This window comes from Mesoplodon bidens, assembly GCF_964165515.1.
Source record: "Mesoplodon bidens genome assembly, chromosome: 10".
NCBI lineage: Eukaryota > Metazoa > Chordata > Mammalia > Artiodactyla > Ziphiidae > Mesoplodon > Mesoplodon bidens.
The window spans coordinates 36,263,777-36,290,208 of record NC_138172.1 but is presented as its reverse complement, the minus strand read 5'-3'; the positions used below and the strand labels follow the sequence as shown (position 1 = coordinate 36,290,208).

Below are 26,432 nucleotides of genomic sequence, written 5' to 3'. Positions count from 1 at the left end.
ATATGCTTGAAGAAACCAATGATGGAATTGATAAAGGATGGAGTGGCCTCATCTTAACGAACCCAGACCTCCCCTCAAGGGCTGCAAGGTGAGCAGTCTTTTCATGGGAGCCTGGCACTCCTGAGAGCAGCTCTGCCAGACTGAGGAACAGGCACTGTGACCAGGAAGACAGCCAAGCAGCTTGCAGGAGCAATTCCTTGAGACCACCTCCACCCCCTTTCGTTTTCCCCAACAAAGTCCATTTCAAAATGTAAAACAGTTCCTAAGAGATTTCCTCCTCTGCCCAGCCCTGCAAAATGGAAAAGCCCCACAGTTCTATTTTAATAGAATCAACAAGTTAAAGAGAAGAAAGGTACTTCCCTGACTGCGTCTCGATCAGTGGGACACCCCTTGGGCTGCTGTCTGCTTCTAGGTGGGAGAATAGGGCTCTCGATCCATGTCCATGCCTGTATCCAGGGCAGACACGGCTCTAGCCTTTCCAACTCTTCCCCCCATCACCCCTACTCATCATTGTCCCAGGACCTACTACCCAATGCCACAAGCTCCCTCCACGCCTAGCCTTACACTGAGCAAGAAACCACTTCCTAGTTCCACCTTTGCATACGGAATATACCAACCACGGCGGGATCTGCACTTGTGCTCACAGTGAAGATTAAGAAGTGACTGCGTCCCTGAAGACTCGCAGGGCCAGCACCATCACTCTGAACACATTCAATCTGGCACACTTCTCAGCTGTGAGCAACTCCGCCTGTCATAATCACATTTCCCTCTCTGAATCACAAGTATCAAACCCCAGGGAATTAGTGGGGCCATCAGCACCTATCAAACCCATGAAAATAGCCAGGGCTATGCTAAGAAATCTTAGGTCAGGGAACAACATAAAACTTAAGCCTGGAGTTCCTTTAGGGAGAAAGGACGGCCAGCTGGAGGAGAGAAATGTGGGGAGGGGAGTGCAGACCCACGCACAATGTCTTGAACATACAGACATACAGTCCATGCACCCAAGTCAGAAGCTGAGTTTTGCTAAGTCGTCACAAATTATTACTGTGCAAACAAGTGGGTATTTGTTCAGCAGGGAAACCAGCAAGGCAAGTTAGAGACTAAAAAGGAGAGAAAAAGTAGCAAACATATACAGTCTGGGACTTGTTGCAAGACTTACGAAGGCCAGGCAACCAGAAAAAAAGTGGTGTCCAAGAATAGCCTCTTCAGGGTTACCTAAAGCTTGGGAGAATTCACCCAAATAAGCCACACATCATAAACAAGCAAAGCCGCAACTCCAGCAACTGGACCCTACAAGACGCACACACACAGCTGTAGGATCCTTCCCAGATGCCAAGGAGCATACCTTCTGCAGGAACTTCCCATTCTACCCACATGAGCACAGTGCGGAAATTTTGAGAACAAGTCATTTTGGAACTAACACCTCTGTCAAAATAGTTATAACCCTTCCCTTTCCCCGAAATGCAATCACAGGGCTACTAGGCCTCTTGTCACTTTAATAAAAGGAAGGATGTACGCTAAGAAAACATAACCCCTCAACACGTGGCACACATGACAACACGTTGGAACTTCTGGTTTTCCAGAAGGGCTATCTGGGGTTTTCTTCCCCATCATGAAGCTCTCAAGGAAGGGCCCCTGATGACTTAGCACAGGAATTCTAAGACCTCCTCAGACCTGAGTCTGGTTCTCCACTAAGCTCCTAAGTTGCCCAAGTCTCATAGAAAGGAAGGATACCTGAAATATAAACAAAAGTGGGCTGGGAAAGGGAACAGCCAGGGGAGACTTGAGATGCAACTTAATTAGGAAAGGCTGGGACAGAGATGGAACAGGTGAGCCTGTTCAGGAAAAGGAGAGGAAAAAGGAGATGCGGGAAAGAAGGCAGTCTGGGTGGGTCCGGCTCCAACCAAAACAGAAAATTAAGCTGAGGGTGAAGGGGCGGGGCAGGGGAAGTAGTACTGGGAACGGAATGCACGGCCTAATAAGCCAGGTATTGCAAGGTGGCAGGATTTACATGCGAACGGGACATAGTAAATCCTGAAGTGAAGGTGAAGAAAAAAGCTCAGTATCAGACTGGGGGCGAAGGGGAGGCTAAGAAGAGCCTTTAAAAGGGGGCAGAAAAGAATATGCCTCCCGGGGGTCATGGCCGTAGGCTGTTAAGTGGAGGAGCTTTAATTTGCGATGACACGGTTGCAGGGGAGCATCTCAGAAGAGAGGTGTGCGCGGGTGGGAGAAGAGGAGTAGGGGTGACCCCTGACGAGAGGCTGCCGCGATAAGGCGAGGGACCCAGGACCCTGGGTCGGGGCCAAAGATCCCCCTCGTCTGGGAATGCCCAGCCTGGGCTCGCGGGAGGAAGGCACCTTCGCCAAAGGGCCCGGGTCCCCAAGGCCTGAACTCCTCAGGCAGGAGGGTCCCCGAGGCCGGTGGGCCCGAGGCTCGCGGCGCAGGGCTTCAGGAGGGCGGGGGTCCCGGACTCACGCATCAACGTGCTGAAGGCCACGACGCCGAGCAGCCCCTGCAGGAAGATGCCGAAACTGTGCATGAGGGCACCGCTCTCGCAGCGGCCCGCGCCGGACGCTACGGTGGAAGGCGGCCCGCCCGGCAGTGAATGGCTCGAGTTACCGGCAGGACCCTGCATGGCGGGCCTGGCGAGGGGCGCTGGGCGCCGCCGCCCGGCCGCCCGCCCGGCCTCGCTACCGGCGGGGCCCTCACCGCCGAGCCCAGAGCCCGGAGTCCGAGCCCAGAGCCCGGAGTCCGAGCCGGGAGCCGGTACCTCCGCCCCACGGCCGACTCGGCGCCGCGCGTAACGCGACGTCTGAGACCGCAGCACCTGATTGGCCAGGCCCGGCGTGGGGGCGGGCCTTGGCCGCTCCTACTCTTCCCCCCACCAGGGGCGGGGCTCCGGCCGGAGAGGGAGCGGTGTTTTGGATCCTGACCACAGGTAGGACAGACCAGGTGAGCTGGGCTGCGCAAAACGGATTGAGAGCCCAAGCCCGGACTCCGAGCTCCAGGTCGGGAGGGCAGGAGCAGGGAAGATCTGTGACCATTTTTTTTTTTCCCTCTAAGATAAACCCCTAAAGAATTCATGAAAAAATATTTCTGGATTCCACCCCCAGATTCCGATTCAGTTGTTCTGAGACGGTGGCCAACAATCTGCATTTTCGGCAGGCAGCCTGGATTATTCTGAGGCAGGTCGTGGAGAAAAACAATCTGACTCCGCACACAAGCATTTTCTTTCCAACCCAGACCTTCGGAGTCCTTGTAGTTTCCTTGTTAGTACCAGTATCCTGGCCAAAGGCTTGTCTTAGATTCATCATTCAGGCCCCGAATCGACTTTTCCTCCCATAAACGTAATGTAAATGGTCATTTCAATCCAACTGCCTTCATTTAAAAATATACAGGGTATATGCTGTAAACACGTGGATATAACCCCATCTTGTTCATTTTGAACGTGATTCATAAAAGAAAACCAGGTTGTTGGTATTTGTCAGTCTCCAGGGACTCCCTCCACACACACATTTATTCCCACTCAACCCTGACTTCTCAGAACCTGCTCCCTTCCTCTACTAGGGCCTTTAGTCCCCATTCTGTCACCTACCCTCTCAGTCACCTCTGGCTTTTCTCCAGACACCTCTTGTTGGTGCTCTCAGGTCCCTGACCAGGACTGCATCCACTTAATGCCGGTGTACACACAGTATTATTCCAGTAGACACTGGGGTACACTTGTTGAATAAATACCAAACCTAGGGAAAGTTCCCCTAAAGATAGCCATCAAGAAATTCCAATTACATAAAAGGTTCAATGCTATCCAAAAGTTTTCTTGGTTAATAGGAATATTAACTTGATTATCTGGAGAATACAAATGCTACTGGCTCCCTAGAGCCAATTCTCCAGCCCTTCTCTTACAATGCACTTCCACACCTCTGTGCCTTTACATGGCATTCTATCTGCATGGAATACTGCTCCCTCTTCCCTGCTCCATGAACTGCTACTCATGCTTGAAGGCCTGCCTGACCCCCCTGTCCCCACTGTGCATCCGCATTACCTTGTGTGTGCTGCTCCACTAGAACTTTTCAGACTGCTAAATTAGACGGCTGTACACACCTCTCTCTCCCAGCTGAGTGTGAGCCTCCTGAGGGCAGGAACTGATTTTTACTCAGCCTTGAATCCAACATAGTGCCTGGCACAGAGAGCATGCAACAAAATGCTTTTTAAATTAAATTGATTTTTAATTTATAAAATTAAAAACTCTCCACAAGTATTGACCATGGGAAAATACAGAAAATCAGGTTAAGAAAATAAACAGGTAAGGAAAAATTGCATTACCGTCTTTAAGTCTAAGAAAGTCCCATATGGGTATGTATGCTCAACAGTTACAGTCCACGTTTAGAGAGAACCAAACAATAGGATGTGTCCTTAAAGCCGAAGAGATTGTAGTTGGGCATAAGGAGATTATTAATTGCTTGAAGACACAGCTCAAGGAAAATTGCACATAGAGCTGAAAAATGAATTTTTTTGACAAAGCAGGGCTCTGCACATCCAGATGTGGAGGAACCTTAAGGCCCATCGCTGCTGTGCCAAGGCAAATGGAAAGAACAAGAAGCAGTCTTCAGAGATCAGGGCAGAGTCCTCGGTGCCGGGAGCAAGCTCACTATGGGAAATTCTGCTCTTCCTACCTTTTCTGAACAGCAATTAAAAAGTACCCAGATCCAGAGGGGAAAGGATCAGACAGCAGGATGGGGGGAGAATTCTGGAAAGGTTAATTTTATTGAAGCAGGAAGGAACTTTCTCCTCCATTCAGAGATGATTCTCTGAGGTCCCACTGGAAACAGTTTTGAAGGATTTACTCTGGTCAAGATGCCTTCTTTGCTGTCAAAGGAAGTTAAATATACCTTAAGACCTGTTTTAATTTTCTCACAACCACTTAAAACTGTCATAACATACCACACGTTTATATACACTCTTATTTACAAACCAAAAAAAAAAAAACCCACGCAAAATATTCATCCAAAATAGTTATTTTTTAATCCCTTGAAGTTATACCATCAAACTTGATGGCAGTTATTTTAATAGGTATTCTTGTGCATATTTCTCCTTAAGTATACTTTATCCTCAATGCATAACTTTTAAAATTAAGAGAAAAACAGTAAGCAGGAAGGATACAACGCAATATGCATTTCATTTTGTTCCAAACAAGCAGCTTAAAAAAAAAAAAAAAAGTATAATATACATTAAAGTGCATCAGTTCCAACGAGTTAGTATTAGAAAAGGGCCTAAGGACAGTGCTGGAACCAGCCAGGAGTCCCACCCTGGAAGGCCTCTGATTGTCTTCAGAGAATAGTCAACAAAAAAAAAAAAAAAAGGAAGAGGAAAAAAATGAGCACTTAAAAATCTCAAGAGAAACATTCAAAGTACACTTCCCTAGAGACTTCTTGCAAAAGAAGATAAGTTTTAATTTTGTCTAAACGTTGTAACCTCCCTCAGTCATCTGCTTTGTGACTTGGTTTGCCCCAAGAGCCTACCTTCATCCTTTCAACACTATTTGTTCACGCTCATATCCACTCTGCCAAGTTAGGCATGCAGTTAGATAAATTAAAACATGTAGGAACCTGTAGGACTGAGTTCCCACGCATCCTGAGAACAGGCACACCTATTAGCAACGGTAGCTTCATGTCACTAGCCAGTGTCATCCTTTGCCTCCAGAAATAGTTGGAGACCCTTGCCTCCCACAGCTTTAACTCCATTACTGGTGGAGTTAAAAGACATGTCCGGCAAGGCTGTGGCTTGTTTCCCTTTAAGACAGTCCTTTGCGATAGGCCACGGCACCAGAACAGACCCAAATGGTGTGTCAGGTCAGAAAAGACATAAAGGAATGGAGTTTTAGGCCTACTTCTCCATTCCTCCAACCCCCACTCCTGGTTCTGCTGGTTCTTGCAAAAATCTAAGACTTCTGAAACCCTAGAATGAAGAAAATCGATCTCCAGTGCACTTATGGCCCACCACCTTCTATACCTTCACCCCTAAGGCTGCCCTCAGAAACAGAACTACCTGTGAAATCTGGTACAAGTACAGAGGAAATCCCAGGTGAGCAGGCTTGGAACCAGATCCATTTGGACTGGGCTTGGAGTTTAGAACTCTCTTGCCAAAACTCCAAGTTCATAGGTGACTTATTTAGATAAATTCAAATTTCCAAAGTATACACATCCTGACACAATGGGAGGGAATCATCAAAATTCACTAGCAAAACATTGTAAAGTGAATAAAATCAAGGAAGAGTTATACGTGCATGAAAGTGATTGATTTCTTTTTGGTTTTGCAGGAGGCTCTGTCCTACAGGGTTTCCGAGCCAGCACCATGACCATGAAACATGGTTACTTTGGGTGGACCCAGGACCAAAGACATTCAAATTTTTAAAGGGGGTACCCAGTCCCTACTGAGACTTATACTTCATTTGCTAGTGCTCCCTTCTCCTTCATCTTCAAAAGGCCAACTGATAACACGGAACACTTTTGAACTTACACACACACACACACGCACACACACACACACAAACATCCCCAATATACAGGACCAAAGTTCAAACTTGGTGTGTGTTTCCACTGCCGAGGCTATGCTCCTAACAGCTCTCTCAGAGTATCTGTGGGCATCAATCAAACCAGAACATGGTGTCTTAAATAAATGTCTTTGGTGATAGGCACCAAGTAAACAGAAGTGCCTATGATAGTTTTCCCAATGTCCCCATTTAGTTAAATCTTACCTACAGTTCCCTGATGTTCTGTGTGTGCCCCAGAAATACTTTCTGGCTTGGGAGATGGGATGGTTCTGAGTACTATCCAACCTGAGGCCTCCTAAAGCTTTTACTCTGTATTCAGTTATGGTATTAGTGACTGAATTCGTACAAGAGAACAAGTAAAATGTACTCAAGTCCTCAGGAAGCTTTGGTCCAATGCCCGCTCTCTCACAGTGAGAAAAATTTTACTTCCAGGAGAGGAGCATATAAAGGTCAAGTTCTGAACTGGTTTTCTATGACTGCCTCTATCGTAATTCAATAAATATTTACCCAAGAAGCCCATCCCTTCCAGATGTTGGTAACTATCCTTCCCTGACCTCTATAATGTAGATGCTGGGAGCCACCTACAATGCTAAAGAAAGGCAGACAGGACAAAAGCTCCCATTAATGCATTTCCTGCATTAGCCACCACAGTTCTGCTTCAACGGAGAGGAATGGAGGTGGTTTACAAATGAAAACAGCACAGTCTCCAGAAGCCCACAAAATATAGTCAAAATGTCACAGCAAATCTTCGCATGCAGTAAAAGGTTTCCCTAACACACCAACACTACAATAATAGGCTTATATTAGTCAGTCAGCTTCAAGGTCCAGGAGCATGATATAATCCATTCACCTGTTTCCAAGCTTGTCAATTCAGGACCAAAAATGGATCCTGGAAAACTTCTTGACCTTAGGGAGGCTATGGAGCTAGCTGAAGGCGAAATTTAGACAAATGAGTCCCTCATAATGTACCTCGCACAGATTTAAGAGGTTGGTATCTTTAAAAACCAAAGTTCATATACCTATTGCAACATGACAAACATTTTACCCCAACATGGTGAGCTGTTATCAGGCTTAATATCTGTTTTAGAATCACGACAATCAGACTGTTGCTGCTGGCCAGTCCAGCCCCAGCCACATTATGAGGCAAATGGAGTCTAAATTTTATACTTAAAAAAAAAAAAAAAAAGCCCTGTGCCAAATTCCCAAACAATTATCCTCTCTTCTGTGACGGCCAGGAATAGGGGCTTGTCCAATTTAGAGTCGGCTTCTCTCTGGGAGAAAGCTGAGCTTGAATAATCATGGCATAAAAAATAGACAAGCTGGCTGGGGCCCGACTCTACCTGATCAGAGACTACTACTTAGGGCCGTGTGTTTCATCTTGCAGGGGCTTTGCCCCCTCACCTGTGAAGGGAGGTGTTTTAAATTCTATGGTTTCTGAAGAAGTCAAGAGAGAGACAATATAACATATTCACTGTTGCATTTGGTAAATTCTCTTATAGAAAATCTCATTTTCCTAAATAAGACAACAATGTTAATTAGTTCCAGACTTTTTTTGTTTCATTGATCTTCTTCAAGGAACTCTTTGCCTTAGTGCCTTGACTGCTGAGCTCTCAGGAAATTTTATTATGCAAGATACCCACCTCCCCCGCCCCCACCCACCCCCGCCGAAACGCTATCTACTTAATGCTAACTGTTCCCAAGCATCATATATATGCTTCTCTTCTAGGGGCATAGAATCAATCAAAACTTTAAAAACTATATCTCCGATAAGTTCAAACATATTAACTTCTACTTAAATGAAGCATCTTTCCAGGTATATCTGGTAGTAACCTAAGCAAAGAGTTGATGCTTTAATATATGGTTTGGTTGGAGGGCCTGAGTTAAGGTGTTCATAAATTATCCAATGAAGAGAAGATTCAGATTACAAATGTTTGCCAAGGTCCATAAAAACACGTGGGGCAGCGGGGGAAGAAAAGGAAAAAATCACAATCAGTTTAAATTTGTAATAAAATTACCTTATATTTGTATAGCTGTATAGAATTTACCCAGTTTGTAGTTTTAAAACATTTTCAAATCTTGAAGAGGAATGATTAGGTTATATATTTGCAGGTAACTAGGATAATTAACACACACACACACACACACACACACACACACACTCAGCAAAGCAAACCATTTAAAGGAAGCAACCTATGTATCTTTCCTCATTCCACATGGTTGGAACAGTACAGCAAATGCTATTATTCTATAATAGCTAACAGTGCAGTCGTAAGTGAAAATTTGCCTGTTTAATACCAACTTGAGCTGGGTCAAAAGAAACACCTAAAAGGAAACTTGAGTTGTTGAGTGGGAATTGACCGTAGAATACATTCAATTTAAAGGTTTAACCAAAGAAAGAGTAAACGTGACTAGGCAAAGACATTTCTAGAATCCTTAACCATCTCTCAATCTTTATCCAGCCACTGAGGACATACTGTAACGGAAATGCCATGCTCTGCATCACCCCTCCTAAAACTTATTTTCTCTGTTGTGCTTCTACACTATCTGCCTGGAGACACTGAGAAAGATGGGGAAATGGGCTTTACTGTGGGTCTAGGGAACACCTACTGATTTTTACCCAAAGTGAGGACTCTCAAAATGAAAGACAAACAACTATAGAGAAAAGTAAACACAAAATAAAAGCCTCTGAAGTCCCTCTGAGAACTAACAGGGAGAAAGCAATTCAACTGAAATAGCAACAATCTTTGAACTACTTGAAACAGGCAGCCCAACCTGGGTCAAGATGCAAAACAATGACAGTAGAGTTCTTAGATCAGTCAGTTAAGGAATTGGTGTTAAGTGCCACACATTATTTTTAAGAAAGCAAACAGTGTTTTTTTTCCTCCAACTCTGTCATAGTTTTAGTGTTCATGTAGCTTAAAAATGGTATCATTAAAACAACCTCATACACGGCTATAAGCTCAATTATCAACAGAGGTAGTAAACAAAGGAACTCCTAAGAATAGATTTTTAAATGGATCAAAGTGTGACTGTACATTCAAAACCCTAGAGCCACAGAATCATCCCCAAAATGAACTGTTTTAATTTAAAAAAGCTTAAAAAACACAATGACAATGAAGCACTGATGTGCCTTAGGCACAGTCCCAAATCAGTGCTGACTTAAAGCTATGTTCTCTCTTTCCAAGAAAGAGAAAGCAGAGAACAAAGTTCAATCTACAGTGGGAAGGAACAGAAAGAACAAAAAGAAAACCAAAAGGGTGCTTTCCAGCAACCTAGATTATTCTTCGTTTTCAGGCCACACCAGTGGAAATGCTTATTCTTCTTATATGAGTCTTTTCTTCACAACCTTTATCTTTTTTAAACTGCAATCTGCTGAACAAGAGATGCCCACATTTTCACTGGCAGGAGAGCCACTTCTGTGCAGTTTTTGCTTACTCAGTGTGGGTCCTCCTTCCCTGAAAGTGCAAAGAGAGCAAGCCGACGCCTGCAGGGCCCAGAGCCCCAGGACTATTTCAGCTCCACTTGTAGAGCAGGACGAAGGATTTGCTGCATTTGTGCTTCAAAGATACAGCTCACTTTGGTTGTCCTTGTCAGTTGGCAAACTGTTCATAAAAAGCAAACTTGATCCTCTCTATGTGATGGCAAAGTTTGATGGCAGGGCCCAGTTTTAAGTCCATGCACTCTTGAACGGTGGGAAGGGTAAGGAGCAACAGGGCCTGCCCATCAATTTCCTGTTAAAGCATAAAATACAAATCATCTGTGATGTGCGTATGAGTGGCAGCTCGACCATTACAGCCCTGGTTCACTTCGCTTTGTCAAAATCAAACTTGCCTGTACTTTTCCTTTCATCACTTTTTCCCTTTAAATAAGTATCACACACTTCCTTTTAAATGCCTCTCATAGTCCTCCATACTAATTAATCTTCAGAATTAGTAATAAAGGGGACTTCCCTGGTGGTCCAGTGGTTAAGAATCTGCCTTCCAATGCAGGGAACGCGGGTTTGATCCCTGGTTGGGGAACTAAGATCCCACATGCTGTGGGGCAACTAAGCCTAGGCACTGCAACTACTGAGCCCGCACGCTCTGCAGCCCGTGTGCCACAACTACTGAGCCTGTCCGGCACAACTAGAGAGCCCACATGCTGCAACTAGAGAGAAGCCTGCATGCCGCAACTAAGACCCAACACAGCCAAATAAATTTTTTTAAAAAAGAATGAGTAATAAAAGTTTTACCAATGGGCCTCCCTGGTGGCGCAGTGGTTGAGAGTCCGCCTGCCGATGCAGGGGATACGGGTTCGTGCCCCGGTCCGGGAGGATCCCATATGCCGCGGAGCGGCTGGGCCCGTGGGCCATGGCCGCTGGGCCTGCGCGTCCGGAGCCTGTGCTCCACAGCGGGAGAGGCCACAACAGTGAGAGGCCCGCATACCGCAAAAAAAAAAAAAAAAAAAAAAAAAAAAAAAAAAAAAAGTTTTACCAAGGGTAAGAATCCATTCTGCTCTGCAGAAATCCAGTAAATTAACTAGCCTAACAGTAACCGGCAACTAAATGTGCCAGAAGAAATATCTTTTTAGAGGACTCTTTCTAAATCCGAAAGAAAATATTACCTATAAACTGCAATGTTTTCCTATTCTGTAACATTCATAAAAGCCTGACCAGCTTTTCAAAGATGTTCAGTTTTGAATCATAACAAAATTTATTTCAATATTTAAGGCCACAGACTATTTCTGTTAGAGCCTAACACATTATAGATGTTAATTATTTTTTAAAACAAGCAGATCGTTATTTTGGAAAAGAGGAGGATAATTAAGTATAGCATGCGTAATTTTAAGCTATTTAATAGGGGATGGAAACAAACTCTTAGGAAAAATGAGAATGCAATAATAATCTGCTTCAACTATGGAGGCAGTCAGATAAGTAACTTTTTATCATAGTTCTACTCCTGAGAAGGGAAATAATATTTTTTTTGTTTTGGATAGAAATATTTTTCCTTAGACTTGTAAATAAATTGCTATTACCTCCACAGCCCTCTGCCAAAGAGATACATTACTAAAACCTCAAGGTCTTTGTGATTACCTGGTCTAGGAATATTCTTGCTAGCGGAGCACAGTCGGTGGATCTGATGAACCGCACAACATCCGCCACACTCCACTTCAGGGGGTTACTGTCCAGGTGAAGCCTTTCAGAAACTTCAATCCTTATTTCCTTCATTCCCCACAACAAAAGCAAGCCAAATGGTGTTAGAGCTATTTCATTCTAAGAAAGTCTCTACATAAAGTCATAACCCTTTAAGGCAGGATTTAAAGTGATTTTAGGACATGATTTCTCCCAGCAAGGATGGCAAAGGTCCATACACATTAGGTAATCAGGAAATGTTTGTCTTTTGTAATAAGAAATATTAACAGACAAGAATTCATCTCAAAGTTTCAGCACAAATAATTTGGACAATTTAACAGAGAAAATAGTTTTTAAATCTTCCACTTGTTCCTTGGTTTATTTCAGGTCACTCTCTGGCAGGGTGCAGAAGTAAATGGGCTGGTATTTCCAATAAGAGAAGGCTTAACTAAATTATCAGGAGAAATCGTTTTTAACTACTTCTGTTCACAGACTATATTTAAAAAGCAATCCAGTTTTAAAACACTAACTTTGCCATTCTTATAATGCATGTATGTGTTAATACGCATGTATGAATCTACCAAACAAAATGGTTTAATCAGAACCAAAAAGATAATTTATTACTACAAAACCATATATATTATGAAAAATATCAAAAGGCAGTTTTCCCTGAACTAAATGACAAATTACTAATAAACTACCAATGAAACTTTTTTTTACTTAAAACAAGCAGCCATTCTGAGAGAGATTTTCCTCCTGATTAAGTAGTTGATCTCCAAATAATCCTTGAAATGCAAGTAAATCACTGAATTTGGGATGTTTTAAAAAAAGACCCAGGAAATTCAACTGAAGCCATAGTGAAATAAGTGTAACGCCAACATCATTAACGGTTAGATTCTAGAGGGAAATTGTCAAGAGAGAAAAAAAGACACTGTAGTTTTAAAACGGGTACCTTTGGTGAAGGAGGTTTATTCTCATCATCAGAAAATGAAAAAGTGCGAAGCTCTCTTTTTCTTCTCTGTCTGTCTGGAGGCAGTGATGTGGATATCTCACTTTGGGTGGGAGAGGAGGAGCATGATTTTTTTTCTGACATTTCTGACTCTTCCTGTAGCTCATCCTGTTGCTCAGATGTACTGCCCTCACTTAGGGAATCATCATCCCCTTCATCTGGGTCATCCTCATCTTCACCTCCACTTCCCTAGAGGACAAGGAGAGAAGTCTCATTGAAATTCAGGACAAATCAGTTCCTGGACCACGAGACCATCTTCCGTTGGCCGGAGATCCGAATAGAAAGATCTGCAGGTATTCCTTCTGTCTGTATTGTAAACCAGGGATCTCTTGGCTTCTAGACATTACAGGTACATCATAGATCTCATACCTGGGGAGAACCCGCTGGGGTATTATCAACAGATGCAGAGGAGCGTTTCTTCTTATGAACAAAAACATTTTTTCGCCTCTTTCTCCTCTTACTCGCTTTTTTCAGGGCACATGCTAAGTTACTATGCCCACCGGGTGGCCTCCCAATTCTTTTATTTTTCTTCTTTCCATAGTAGTGTGCTAAATGTGAATGACAAAGAAAAATGAAGTAGCTTCATTATTTTTGTGTACCTCAAACCACAAGAGATTCCACTAGCATAGCACAACATTGGTACAGTGTATTTGATTAAGGTTAAATTCATACAATGGAATAATCTTGACTATAGATTCTGAATATACAGTTTGATTAGTAAATGACAAATGCATAAACCTGAATAATCCTCCCCCTAACAAGATACAGAACATCTCCATTAACCTAGAAAGTTCCCAGGGTCACTTCCTAGGTTAGTCCCCCTCACCAGAAGTAATCACTATTCTAATTTCCATCACTATAGTTTTTTTTTTTTTTTTTTTGCGGTACGCGGGCCTCTCACCGCTGCGGCCTCTCCCGTTGCGGAGCACAGGCTCCGGACGCGCAGGCCCAGGGGCCATGGCCCACGGGCCCAGCCGCTCCGCGGCACGCGGGGTCCTCCCGAACCAGGGCACGAACCCGCGTCTCCCGCATCGGCAGGCGGACTCCCAACCACTGCGCCACCAGGGAAGCCCCTATAGACTAGTTTTGCCTCATCTAAGGAATCATTCAGTAAATACTTTTTCCAACAAGGCTTCTTTCACTCAGTATAATTTTTTTAAAGTGTTTCTTCTTTTTTTTTTTTAATTTTAACTTTTTTTAAATCTTTGGATGCACTGGGTCTTTGTTGCTGCACGTGGACTTCCTCTAGTTGGGGTGAGCGGGGGCTACTCTTAGTTGCATGGGCTTCTCATTGCGGTGGCTTCTCTTGCTGTGGAGCACTGGCTCTAGGCGCACAGGCTTCAGTAGTTGCAGCACGTGGGCTCAGTAGTTATGGCACACGGGCCCTAGAGCACGCGGGCTTCAGTAGTTGCAGCACGCAGGCTCTAGGGCGTGCAGGCTCAGTAGTTGTGGCATGCGGGCTCTAGAGTGCAGGGTCAGTAGTTGTGGCACATGGGCTTAGTTGCTCTGCGGCATGTGGGATACTCCCAGACCAGGGATCAAACCGCGTCCACTGCATTGGCAGGCGGATTGGCTTCTTAACCACTGTGCCACCAGGGAAGTCCCAGCATAATGTTTTTGAGTTTCATCTATGTTGTGTGTATGAGTAGTTCATTTCTTCATATTGATGAAGAGCATTCCATTGTATGAATATACCGGTTTATCTATTCTCCTGCTGATGGGCCCCTGGTTGTTTCCAGATTTTGGCAATTATTAAGTTGTAGTGAACATTCTTGTACAAGGCTTTTAGTGGGCAATGTTTTCATCTTCCTTGGGTAAATACCTAGGAATGGAATTGTTGGATCATATGGTAGACATATGATTACCTCTAAAGAGACTGCTAACAGTTTTCCAAAAGGGTTATATAATTTTACACTCCACCAGCAATGTATGAGAGATATAGCTGCTCTGTACACCTCTACCAACATGTGGGATTGTCAGTAATTTTCATTTTAGCCAATCTAGTGGATATACAGTAATTTTTTATGGTAGTTTAAATCTGTACTTCCCTGACAACTAATGCTACTGAGCACATTTTCATTTACTTATTGGCCATTTGCGTATCTTTTTTTGGTGAAGCGTTTATTCAAGTCTTTTATTCACTTTTTAAAATGGTTTTCTCTGTTTATTTAATTTTTTACTGACATATAATTCACATAACATAAAATCCATCATTTGTACATATTCAGCAGTCTTTAGACACAGACTATGAATGAATACACTGTTGTGCAGCCATCACCACTATCGAATACCAGATCATTTTGTTTCTCTTTTTATTTACTTATTTTTAAATTGAGGTAAAAGTCACATAACAAACAACTAAACATATAAAAATGTACAATTTAGTGGTATTAGTGTAGTCACAATGTTGTACAACTACCAGCTTTCTTTAGTTTCAAAACTCCTCTTTTTATTGAGTTGTGAGAGTTTTTAATATATTCTGGAGACAAGTTCTTTGTTGGATATACGTATTAAGAATATTTTCTCATCTGTGCCCCCTCAGGGATGCCAAAACAAACAAATAAACAGGAATATTTTCTCCAAGACTGTGGATTGTCTTTTCCTTTTTATAAATAGTATTATTAAGAGAGCAAAAGTTTTAATTTCGGTAATATTTAATGTATTAGTTTTTCCTTCAGGTTAGTGAATTCTGTGTCCTCTCTCAGCAACCTTTGCCTAGCTCAAGATCTTCAGGATACCTCTTTTTTTTTTGCGGTACGCGGGCCTCTCACTGCTGTGGCCTCTCCCGTTGCGGAGCACAGGCTCCGGACGCGCAGGCTCAGCGGCCATGGCTCACGGGCCCAGCTGGAGCATGTGGGATCTTCCCGGACCTGGGCACAAGCCCGTGTCCCCTGCATCGGCAGGCGGACTCTCAACCACTGCGCTACCAGGGAAGCCCCAGGATACCTCTTTTGTTTTCTTCTAGAAGCTTTATAGTTTAGCTTTTACATTAGGTCTATGATTAATTACCTTGAATAAATTTTTGTATATAGTGAGGTGGAGCCAAGGAGCTCTGTTTTTGCATTTTCGATTTGGATATCCAATTAATTGTACCAGTGCCATTTGTTGAAAGAAATTCCTTCCCCATTAAATTTATCATTTTTGTTGAAAATTCTTTAACTATATAAGTTTGTCTCTATTTCTGGACCCTCTATTCTGTCCCATCACTCTATTTGACTATTCTTTCATCAATACCCCACTTTTGATTACTATAGTTTATGGTAAAACTTGAAGTCAGGTAGAGTAAGCCCTCCAACTTTACTCTTCTTTTTCAGGATTGTTTTGACTATTTTAGGTCCTGTGTATTTTCATATAAATTTTAGAATATAGAGACAATTCCAAAAATGAAATATACATAGTTTAGCTCTAAGCTACATATTAAAGTAATATCAAAATATAATGTAATTTTTTGCAAAAAATGAATACTAAAGGATACAAATCCATTTGATATCATTCAAATTACTAACTGGGAAAAATTATAAAGAGTCCTAAAATCTAGGCTAATTTCAATTATATCATTGTGAAAAATAAATTCAAGACAAAAAGCATAACATAATCCACATACTTCCAAAGGCTCAAATTGGTGTACTTATACATGTGCTTATATGAACAGTACATTTCACTTAGCCACTAATAATCATTGAAATTTACTAAACTAAGTGCTGAATCTGACACAATAATAATAAGTTAGACAAACCCTGCTCTTAAGGAGTTTATAATCCAATAAATATAAGTAGAAACTAGCTTATATACTCTCATATGATTTTGTGATTCATATACTAATTAGAAAACTTGTCATGCTAAATATGGACCTTGAATCAGCAGCATCACCAGCATCTGGGAACTTGTTGGAAATGCAGACACTTAGGCCCCAGACACCCACAGGCCTGATGAACCAGAACCTCTATTTTAATAAGATCCTCAGAATTTGCACGCATGACAAAGTTTAAGAGGCCCCAAATTAGAGACCCCCTAAAAGAAATCTTCAAGTTTAACAAGGTAAAATCCACCTCTGTATTTTTTATTTTTATTTTTACTTTTTGCGGTACGCGGGCCTCTCACTGCTGTGGCCTCCCCCGTCGCGGAGCACAGGCTCCAGACGCGCAGGCTCAGCGGCCATGGCCCACGGACCCAGCCGCTCTGCGGCATGTGGGATCCTCCTGGACCGGGGCACGAACCCGCGTCCCCTGCATCAGCAGGCAGACTCTCAACCACTGCGCCACCAGGGAAGCCCCTCCACCTCTGTATTAATTCTCCTAAGTGACATCAGGGCTTGTGGGATTTAAGGAAAAGTAGGATCAGAATTTTGTGTTTGGGTAACAATGCCTTGACAAGACTCCAAATTAAACATTTCATTCTGAATGCCTTTTTTTTTCTTTTTTTTTGCTGTTTCACAAAAGAGAAGATAAGCAATGAGAGGCAGCAGGTGTTGTTATGACATACTCCTGCCTCCTGCCCAGCACTCTCACCCCAATGTCTGCACAGCTAGCTCTCCTGCTTCCTTCACTTCCTTGGCCACCTGTATGAACAGCACCCCACCTGCTAGCCTTCCTCACTCTCCTACTTTGCTTATTTTGCTTCATTTTTCTCCATAGTACTTCTATTTGTTCACTTGTTTATTATCTATCTCCCACATTAAGATGTAAACTCAATGAGGAAAGGAATTTTTTTCCTTACATTTGTATCCCAGTGCTAGAACAATGGCAGCACACAGTGGACCCGTAATAAATACATGCAGATTGTATAAACAGATTCCATATCCTATTAGATGCAACAGTTAATTTATATACACTCTGTACATAAAGGTTGGCAAACTAGGGCCTGTAGGCCAAATGTGACCCATGGCCTGTTTTGGTATGGCCCACAAGCTAAAAATAGTATTTACATTTTTAAAAGTGTTCTTTTAAAAAATTAAAACAAAACAAAAAGAATATGCAAAAGAGATCCTATGACCCGTAGCCTAAAATATTATTATCTGGCCCTTTATAGAAAAAGTTTGCATACCTCTGCTATATCTGAATGTCTGCAAAATAAAAACCTTCCAGGATATGAGATATGGTCAGCTGCTACAGTTAACAAATGTAAAAAACTTGACTCACTATATTTAGTCTTTGTAAGTACAGAGCAGTTCTCTGAACACTTATCCAGAACCATCCGTGGACCAAAGAGATTAGGACAGCACTCCAGTTTGATACAGGTTTGCCGGCAGAATTCAGTCACCCGATCTGCTGTTTTCACTATCTCGACAGTAGCTCGGTAACTCTTTCCTTTGTATCTGCCATTGGAAGACATCAGATACCAAGTTTATTGGGCTAGTGATTACACAGAGAAAAATCAAGTATATTAACAGACCTGAAAAATATTTTTGCTTCTTAGAATATTCTATGTCCCTTACAGTTTGAGGACTCTGAAAACAATGAGGAGTTTATATGGTACTTAAATTTATCATCTAGTAAGCTATGACAACTAAAAGCTGACTTTTTAAATTAGCAAAATAAGGTCCTTGCTTTCTGTTCCTATGTTTAAGGTTTTCAAATAATAACTTATACACTAACCACTAAAAAAAAAGTGACTTTCATTAAGTCTTCCTTGACCCAAGAGTAGTGGTTCCACGAGTATGGTCTACGGACCAATATAACCTGCCAACTGTTACCCATCCATGACAAGATGAAGTCAGAAAACAAGAGCAAATGTTTTATAAACTTTCACAGTAACTTGCAAAAGTAATTTTATGGCTCTTAAATCTAGTAACAAAAAAGCTGTTCCTGCACTGTATGTCTTTTGAATTCCGTATTTTTGTAACTCATTTTTACCATATTGTATAAAAGTATAATAGGATAGCAACTTAAAAAAGAAAACAAACCTGGTCCTTTACCACAAATAGTTGAAGAAGCACTGCCCAAGGGAACACAAGTACCCTAATATTATCCATGGAAGAATCAATTCTGTGACCTGTTAAGCGTGATTAAGAATAAAGGGTAGGGCCTCCCTGGTGGCGCAGTGGTTGGGAGTCCGCCTGCCGATGCAGGGGATACGGGTTCGTGCCCCGGTCTGGGAGGATCCCATATGCCGCGGAGCGGCTGGGCCCGTGAGCCATGGCCGCTAAGCCTGTGCGTCCGGAGCCTGTGCTCCGCAACGGGAGAGGCCACAACAGTGAGAGGCCCGCGTACCGCAAAAAAAAAAGAATAAAGGGCAGGGCTTCCCTGGTGGCGCAGTGATTGGGAGTCCGCCTGCTGATGCAGGGGACACGGGTTCATGCCCCGGTCCGGCAGGATCCCACATGCCGCAGAGCGGCTGGGCCCGTGGGCCATGGCCGCTGGGCCTGTGCGTCCAGAGCCTGTGCTCCACAGTGGGAGAGGCCAAGGCAGTGAGAGGCCCGCGTACCGCAAAAAAAAAAAAAAAAAAAAAAAGAAGGGCAGGGGGGCTTCCCTGGTGGCACAGTGGTTAAGAATCCACCTGCCAATGCAGGGGACCTGGGTTCAAGCCCTGGTCCGGGAAGATCCCACATGCCTCGGAGCAACTAAGCCTGTGCACCACAACTACTGAGCCTGCGCTCTGGAGCCCGCGAGCCACAACTACTGAGCCCACGAGCCACAACTACTGAAGCCCGCGCACCTACAGCCTGTGCTCTGCAACAAGAGAAGCCACCACAATGAGAAGCCCACGCACTGCAACAAAGAGTAGCCCCTGCTAGCCACAACTAGAGAAAGCCCACATGCAGCAATGAAGACCCCTAATGCAACCAAAAAAAAAAAGGAATAAAGGGCAGGGGAGCCTACTCACTTGGCCTTGAGGACTTCTCCACATCCATGCCACACAGAGTCTTTGTCCAGCTGCAGCTCCCGAAGGACACGACTGGGTTTATAGGCTGCATTGATCAGTAAAGTGAGGACCTGTGCTCCATTTTTAAAGCAGAAATATGGGTTGGGGAGGAGAAAAGCAGATGATTAGAACCTTGCTATTCCCTAGAATGTCACCTAGGTGATTAATTCTAGTCATATTAATTAACAAACATTAACATAATAATAATACTGAAGATATATGACAGTTGACCGAAGTTGCAAATAAGACAGTACTGAGACCCTCTTAAATATTCTAAACATTATGGTCAGGAAGAAACAGGCACCACAAATTTAAAATTACTCTAGCATTTGCTTCCAAATCCTTTCCTAGTCATGGTACACACAGAAGTTCCGGCCTCCCCAGACACAGCCTCACCACCCTAAGGGCTGATAGGTTTGAAACCCTCACATCTCTTACCCACAGTGCAGCACCCTGCCTGGGAAGCTCAAGTCCAGCAGATGTGTATGTAGTTCTATCACGGTCACAGGTTAATGCCACACAGCCTCTCAGGCTTAGACTACTCTCATGTTCACCCCTGCATGGTCCTCACATGGTCTCTGACAGAAGACCTTCCTACACTGACAGAGGTGAACCTGCCACGTGAAGAACTGCTTAGGTGAATGTTTCCTATGGAGCAAAAATAATTATGTGCCTAGTTCACTGTCCAATACATGAGAAAAGTGAGTCACTTTTGATAAAACCTAGAGTTGTCACACCTACGGCATGCTGATCCTTGTCTGAATGCATCTACCAGACTGCTGTGAAATTTCTTAAATTCTTTTACCCTAGGCGGGAACCTTACCTCTCTGAGGACCAGGACACAATTCCCGGGTCCCACACATTGAGGCAGCTCAGCGATCCTTCCTTTGTTAAGATATGGCCCTGAGAAGCAACGGTGGTTGAAGTATATCTTTGGACAGCAATATTTTCCATTAATTATAACTGAGAAATGAAGAGAAACAAATATTCAGAACAGAATAGTTTTCTACCCTATGTTTCCAAAGCTGAATTACTGAAGAAAAAACCCAGCATATCCACCATTACATAAAGTCAGGACTTAACTTATTTTGGAGTTTAACATACTGTCTGAGTGTGAAATACCTTATACTTACAACAAGTCTATTATAGAGCTATCACTCTGCTGAGATCAACAACATCCTTACTGCAGATTAACTCCTGGTTAATGCAACATTGTTCCAGAGCCCCACGCTTCTATCACTACAGGAAGTGGAGGATTTACTTCAAGAACTCATGATGATTCCTGAAGATCAATGACTCAATAATCGATTCTAGAATATTTCTAGACAGTGATGGTGAATATTATCCAGAACTACAGTTTGTCCCCTTAAAACTACCAAACTAGTATGCTGGTAGCCTTTGGTGATGTGGGAGCCCACCCATCGCTGCGATTCCTCCAAGGGATAAAAACATTCTGTGACCACATCTCTAAATTCTTTAGGTATTACGGGGTATAACTAGGCCTAGAGACCCCTCTCTTCAACTATTTTCCTGTATGAATACTGTACTCCAATATAAGTTTTTTTTAATCCCTTCATATGAATAGTTGGCAATTCAGCTACTAAATGTAAAAAAATTCAAGGACACTAAAACATTTTCCATTTTCATATAAAGCAAAGAAAGCTCTTCTGCCCTGTTAATCAAAAGGAAATGAGCGTGTACACTGCCCAGTGTTGACAGCACCCTTAAGTACACAGTGTTCATTCTCTAATTAAGAACCCAGTCTTAGCATAGTGGTCAGCATGTCGGTGCCCACTTCTCCATTTGAACTCTGTCACCCAGATCCCCTCAGGGGATGCTCCCTGCTGCTGGGAATGTTGGGAGTTTACAGCTCTCAGTTGTGAGTCTATCCTGGAATATCTCTCAGTCCAGACTGTCCCTCATTAGGAGAGAGCTACCTTGCCCAAGGTCCCACCCTTTGTGAGGTGGGGAGGGAGAAGCAGCTCACTTCCAATAACTGACCAATGAGGGAGTACAAGGGTGTGGCCACCACACCTCTAGGGACACACCACTGAGGGACACTCAGTGGCTATGCCAGCTCCAAGGCTCCCTGTGGGACTGGAAAAGACTTCTGTTATAACTGCACTGTGACTCAACTTCTCCCTCTGCCCAGTCCTGCATCTTTTACCCTTCCCAGGAGTGCTTCAAAAAGCACTCCTCAATGAAACTCCTGCATGCAAATATCAGAGTCTCAGGCTCTGTTTCCAAGGTAACTTGAAATATGACAAAATCCAAAGCAAACACATTTTGGCTATGGTCACATGAGATATTAATGTCTTAATTCTTTAGTTTTAGTAGGCATTAGAATGGTCAGTAACATGTCAAAAATAAGGAGTCATGCAGCCCTGATCCTCTATGTATAAATGATGCTATGAAAAGGCAGTGGGTAGAAGAGACAAAAGTGCAGGTTTTGAACTTGAGAAAAATTTGAGTTCCATTTCTGACCCTTCTACTGTAAGCTGGGTGACCTCTTTGAGCTTTGATTTCCTTTCTTTTCTAAGCATTTACTAAATACCACCCAAATGCCTAATCTGTGCTAAAACACACAGAACCAAGATGCTAAGCATTATACAACCAGCAAAGGGGTGTCAAAAGTAGTTCCAAGGAGCCCTGGTCAAAAGGCTTGGGCCTCCAGCAGGGATCCTTGTCTAATTTATCAGGCATTGCCTCTGGAACAATCTCTTTTTCAGTGTTTTGTTTTTAATTGCAAAATATATATACAAAGTGTGTATATCATAAAAAGATTTTAAAGAAGAATAAATATCTATCTCTCAACCACCCAGTTTAAAAAAAGAGCACGATCTGAAAAGCTTAAGTTTCTTTATCTAAACTCAGGGATGATATATTGACCTCCAGAGCCTTTAACACTGACAAGTGATCAGTAAATAATGGCTAAAATATTATAATGTCCATTTATAATGGACAGAAATACCAGCCTAAAGATAATTATTAAACTAAATATATCTTAGACAATTATAACTCTTTAAAATCACAATTAAAAGACCCCTCTATAAAGCTACATCCCATAAATCAAAGGTATTGTTTACTAAGTTATTTTTAGATATAGTCCATTAAAAGAAGCTAAAGGTCATCTTTTCCCTAAGATTGCATGCACTTATACCTGAGTCTGTGGAGCTCAGCTCCTGATTCTTCAGACCCTCATGGACAGTCCTTGAGCATGGTATTCTGCATCAAGAAAACACAACAAAATAATGAGATAATTCCTAAGATCAGTAAAATGTGAGGATTAGTTTCCTTCAAATCTAAGAAGAAAACAAATGTGGCAGATTGCAAAATTGGTAACAAAAGGTGCTTCCTCAATTGTACTTTTTTTAGAAACAGCAATTGTTTTAAAAACTATGGACATGTTCTAAGGGGACAACAGTCTGTAGACAGTGCTGTGATACTGCATGTTCCAATGAACCTGCATTCATGTGAGCAACAAATTATAGAATTCCTTGTTGGATTCTTAAACCACAAGTAAACTACAGATGGTCCCCAATTTACAGTGGTTTGACTTAACGATATTTCCACTTAACGACAGTGCAAGAGCAATATGCATTCAGCAGAAACCATACTTTGAATTTTGATCTTTTCCCTGGCTAGTGATATGCAGTACAATCCATGTTCCTGGGCAGCAACCCAGTCAGGCAGGAGATCACAGGGTAAACAATCAATACACTTACAACTTTTCTGTTTTCTGCTTTCAATACAGTAGTCAATAAATCACATGAGTATTCTTTGTGGTAGATGATTTTGCCCAACTGAAGGTTAATGTATAAGTGTCCTGAGCACATTTAAGGGAGGCTAAGCTACGATGTTTGGTAGGTTAGGTGTGTTAAATGCACTTTCAACTTATGATATTTTCAACTTAAGGTGGGTTTATTGGGACATAATCCCATTATAAATCGAGGAAGATCTGTACTTGTTTTTTTAATAGATGAAGAACAGAAGCATTTTTATATAGGGTCTGTTTCCTCCTATCAGTTTCAAAATTAAAGACAAATGACAAAACCAGAATTACACCATATGCAGCAATCACTGAAAAAGGCTAATTTATCTTTTCAGAATACTTCCTGACTAAACCTTTGGATCAGTCTTGATGACTAAGTCAAGGAAAACTCCAAAGCCAGTTTTTTTGTCATTGCTTTCTCAGTCCTCTAGCTGGGTTAGAATGCTGCAGCCTTTCTCTCCATCTCAGTTGTCAGTTTTATTACTCACAAAGCCACGAAAGCAGCTATAAATTATACAGAATTTGCTACAGACTGAATTGTGTTCTCATATGTTGAAGCCCTAATTCCACCCTCACCCCATGTGAGTGTGTTTGGACATAGGTCTTTTAGGCAGTAAATAAGGGTGGGGCTCTAACCCAATAGGATCAGTGGCCTCATAAGAAGAACAAGAAAGAAAGAACTCCCTTCCTCCTCGCTCCTGCCATGTGAGGACACAGCGTGAAGATGGCTATCTGCAAGCTAGGAAGAGAGCCTTGACCAGGAACCAAATCAGGCTGGTACCTGATCTTAGACTTCCAGCCTCCAGAACTGTGAGAAATAAATTTCTGTTGTTTAAGCCACCAGTCTCTGGTATTTTGTTCTGGCAGCCTGAGCTAAGACAGAATTGAAAACCCAATTTTTAAAAATACGCATGCACACAGAATCCCTTGTATTTTAAAGGCACCACTAATTCTTTGCTTTTCAACAGTGTGTATGAAGGAATGCTACAAAGGGCTTTTTTTAAAAAATATTTATTTATTTACTTGGCTGCACTGGGTCTTAGCTGCGGCACGTGGGATCTTCGTTGCCGCGTGCGGGATCTTTGCTGTGGCATGCGGGATCTAGTTCCCTGACTAGGGATCGAAACCGGGTCCCTTGCATTGGGAGTGCAGAGTCTTAACCACTGGACCACCAGGGAAGTCCCAAAGGGCTTCTTAATGGGAGACAGAAGTACTCCTCTGAGTGTGATTTTTCTTGTAGAGTTGTTGTTTTCTACCTCAAGTTCTTTTCACTGTGACAAATCATAACCTGATTTATAATTTTTGGTTTTCCTTAACAAATACCAGCATAGAGACTCTATTTCCTCTCTTATTCAAATGTCTTCAGGGTCTAAACACCAAAGAAAATTCAATTTGGGGAACATCTTGAGAATGCATTGTACCCTTTTATATATAATGCCACTTTAGGAAATGCTCATATTGTAAGGAGAAGTATATAAACTATCAAAAGCTGAATTAAAGGATTATGCTTCCATCTGAGAAAACAATATATGAGGAGATATACTCTCTGAAATAGTTATTTCTTCTTCTAGATATCTAACTTTCAAATGTCAACTATTCAAACATACTATCACTTACTGTTTTTCTGGTTGAACCACTGCAACTTTCCTCTGTTTGTGTACTGTACAAAGAAAAAAAATATATAAATGTCAAGAAAAATAAAAAGACAAAGGAAAAGTTACATATGCATTAAGCTAACCTTAGCTTACAGCTGGCCTTTGAACAACATGGGTCTGAATATATGTGGATTGTTTTCAGCAGTAAATACTATAGTACTACACAGTCTGCAGTTAGTTGATTCCTCAAATGCAAAACTGCAGAGACAGAGGGCCAACTATGGGACTTGTGCATCTGCAGATGTTGGTATCCATGGCAGGTGCCAGAACCAATCCCCCATATACATGGAGGGCATACGCAGTTCACTGGTCTTTACTGTATTCACATAGTTGGGCAATTATTACCACAGTCAATTCAAGAATATTTTTATCATCTCAAAAAGAAACTCCGTACCCCTTAGCAATCACCTCTCCCCTTAACCATCCCCGAGCTCTAGGTAACTACTAATCTACTTTTCCTCTCTCTAGATTTGCTTGTTAACTCATAAATGGAATCATACAACATGTGCTCTTTTGTGGCTGGCTTCTTTTACTTAGCATAAAGTTCTCAGAGTTCATCCAAGTTGTGGTGTATGCGAACACCTCATTCCTTTATATTTCTGAATACTATTCCATGGTGTGGAGATACCACATTTGTTTATCTATGCATCAGTTGATGGACATTTGGATTGGTTCCACGATGTACATTTGTGTATAAGTTTTTATGTGGATATATGTTTTCATTTCTCATGAGTATATAGCTCTATATTTAAAACTTCGAGGAACTGCCAGATTGTTTTCCAAAGCAGCTACACCATTTTATGTCCCCCCAGAAAATATTCATAGAAGTTGGCTGTCCCAGGGAGGCTTAAAAATATTATTTTTGGTTTCTATAAAGACACAGCAATACTTATAGTACTTGCTAGTTAAAAAAACACAGATCTAGGGTTTTTTTTTTTGCGGTACACGGGCCTCTCACTGCTGTGGCCTCTCCCGTTGCAGAGCACAGGCTCCGGACGCGCAGGCTCAGCGGCCATGGCTCACGGGCCCAGTCGCTCCACGGCATGTGGGATCTTCCCGGACTGGGGCATGAACCCGCGTCCCCTGCATCAGCAGGCGGACTCTCAACCACCGCGTCGCCAGGGAAGCCCTCAGAACTAGGTTTTAAATATAGGTGACCCTTGAACAATGCAGGGGTTGGAGTGCCAACCCCCAAGCAGTCGAAGATCCATGTATAACTTTACATTCCACCCTCCGTATGTGCAGTTCTGCATCCGCGGATTCAACCATCCAGGGGTCATGTAGTACTGCAGTACATATTTATTGAAACAAATCCACATACAAGTAGACCCACACAGTTCAAACCCACATTGTTCAAGGGTCAACTGTACTTTAAAGGAGAAAATTTTATGGTATATAAATATCTCTCAATAAAGCTGTTTTTAAAAGTTGGGGTGGGGAATCACTTTAAGATTAGGTTACAAAACATGGGGACT

General features: G+C 42.5%; 2 protein-coding genes across 7 annotated transcripts in view; both read right to left on the bottom strand.

The window, feature by feature from the left end:
- Positions 1-2,739, bottom strand: part of LOC308623702 (store-operated calcium entry regulator STIMATE) — a 60,455-nt gene extending 57,716 nt beyond the window's left edge. For all 6 annotated transcript variants that reach the window (XR_014016868.1, XR_014016869.1, XM_081246362.1 and 3 more), the window contains exon 1: positions 2,476-2,739. Coding sequence is in view for 4 of the 6 variants with exons in the window: in XM_081246362.1 (XP_081102488.1) it covers positions 2,476-2,635 (160 nt within the window). In the remaining 2 variants the exon portion in view is untranslated. The remainder of the gene's footprint in view (positions 1-2,475) is intronic.
- Positions 2,740-9,612: 6,873 nt separating this feature from the next.
- Positions 9,613-26,432, bottom strand: part of SFMBT1 (Scm like with four mbt domains 1) — a 127,169-nt gene continuing 110,349 nt past the window's right edge. The window contains 9 exon segments of the mRNA XM_081246337.1: positions 9,613-10,281; positions 11,622-11,750; positions 12,613-12,858; positions 13,039-13,217; positions 17,808-17,983; positions 19,492-19,601; positions 20,354-20,493; positions 22,691-22,755; positions 24,920-24,962. Coding sequence (XP_081102463.1) covers positions 10,141-10,281; positions 11,622-11,750; positions 12,613-12,858; positions 13,039-13,217; positions 17,808-17,983; positions 19,492-19,601; positions 20,354-20,493; positions 22,691-22,755; positions 24,920-24,962 — 1,229 coding nt within the window. The 3' untranslated portion in view covers positions 9,613-10,140.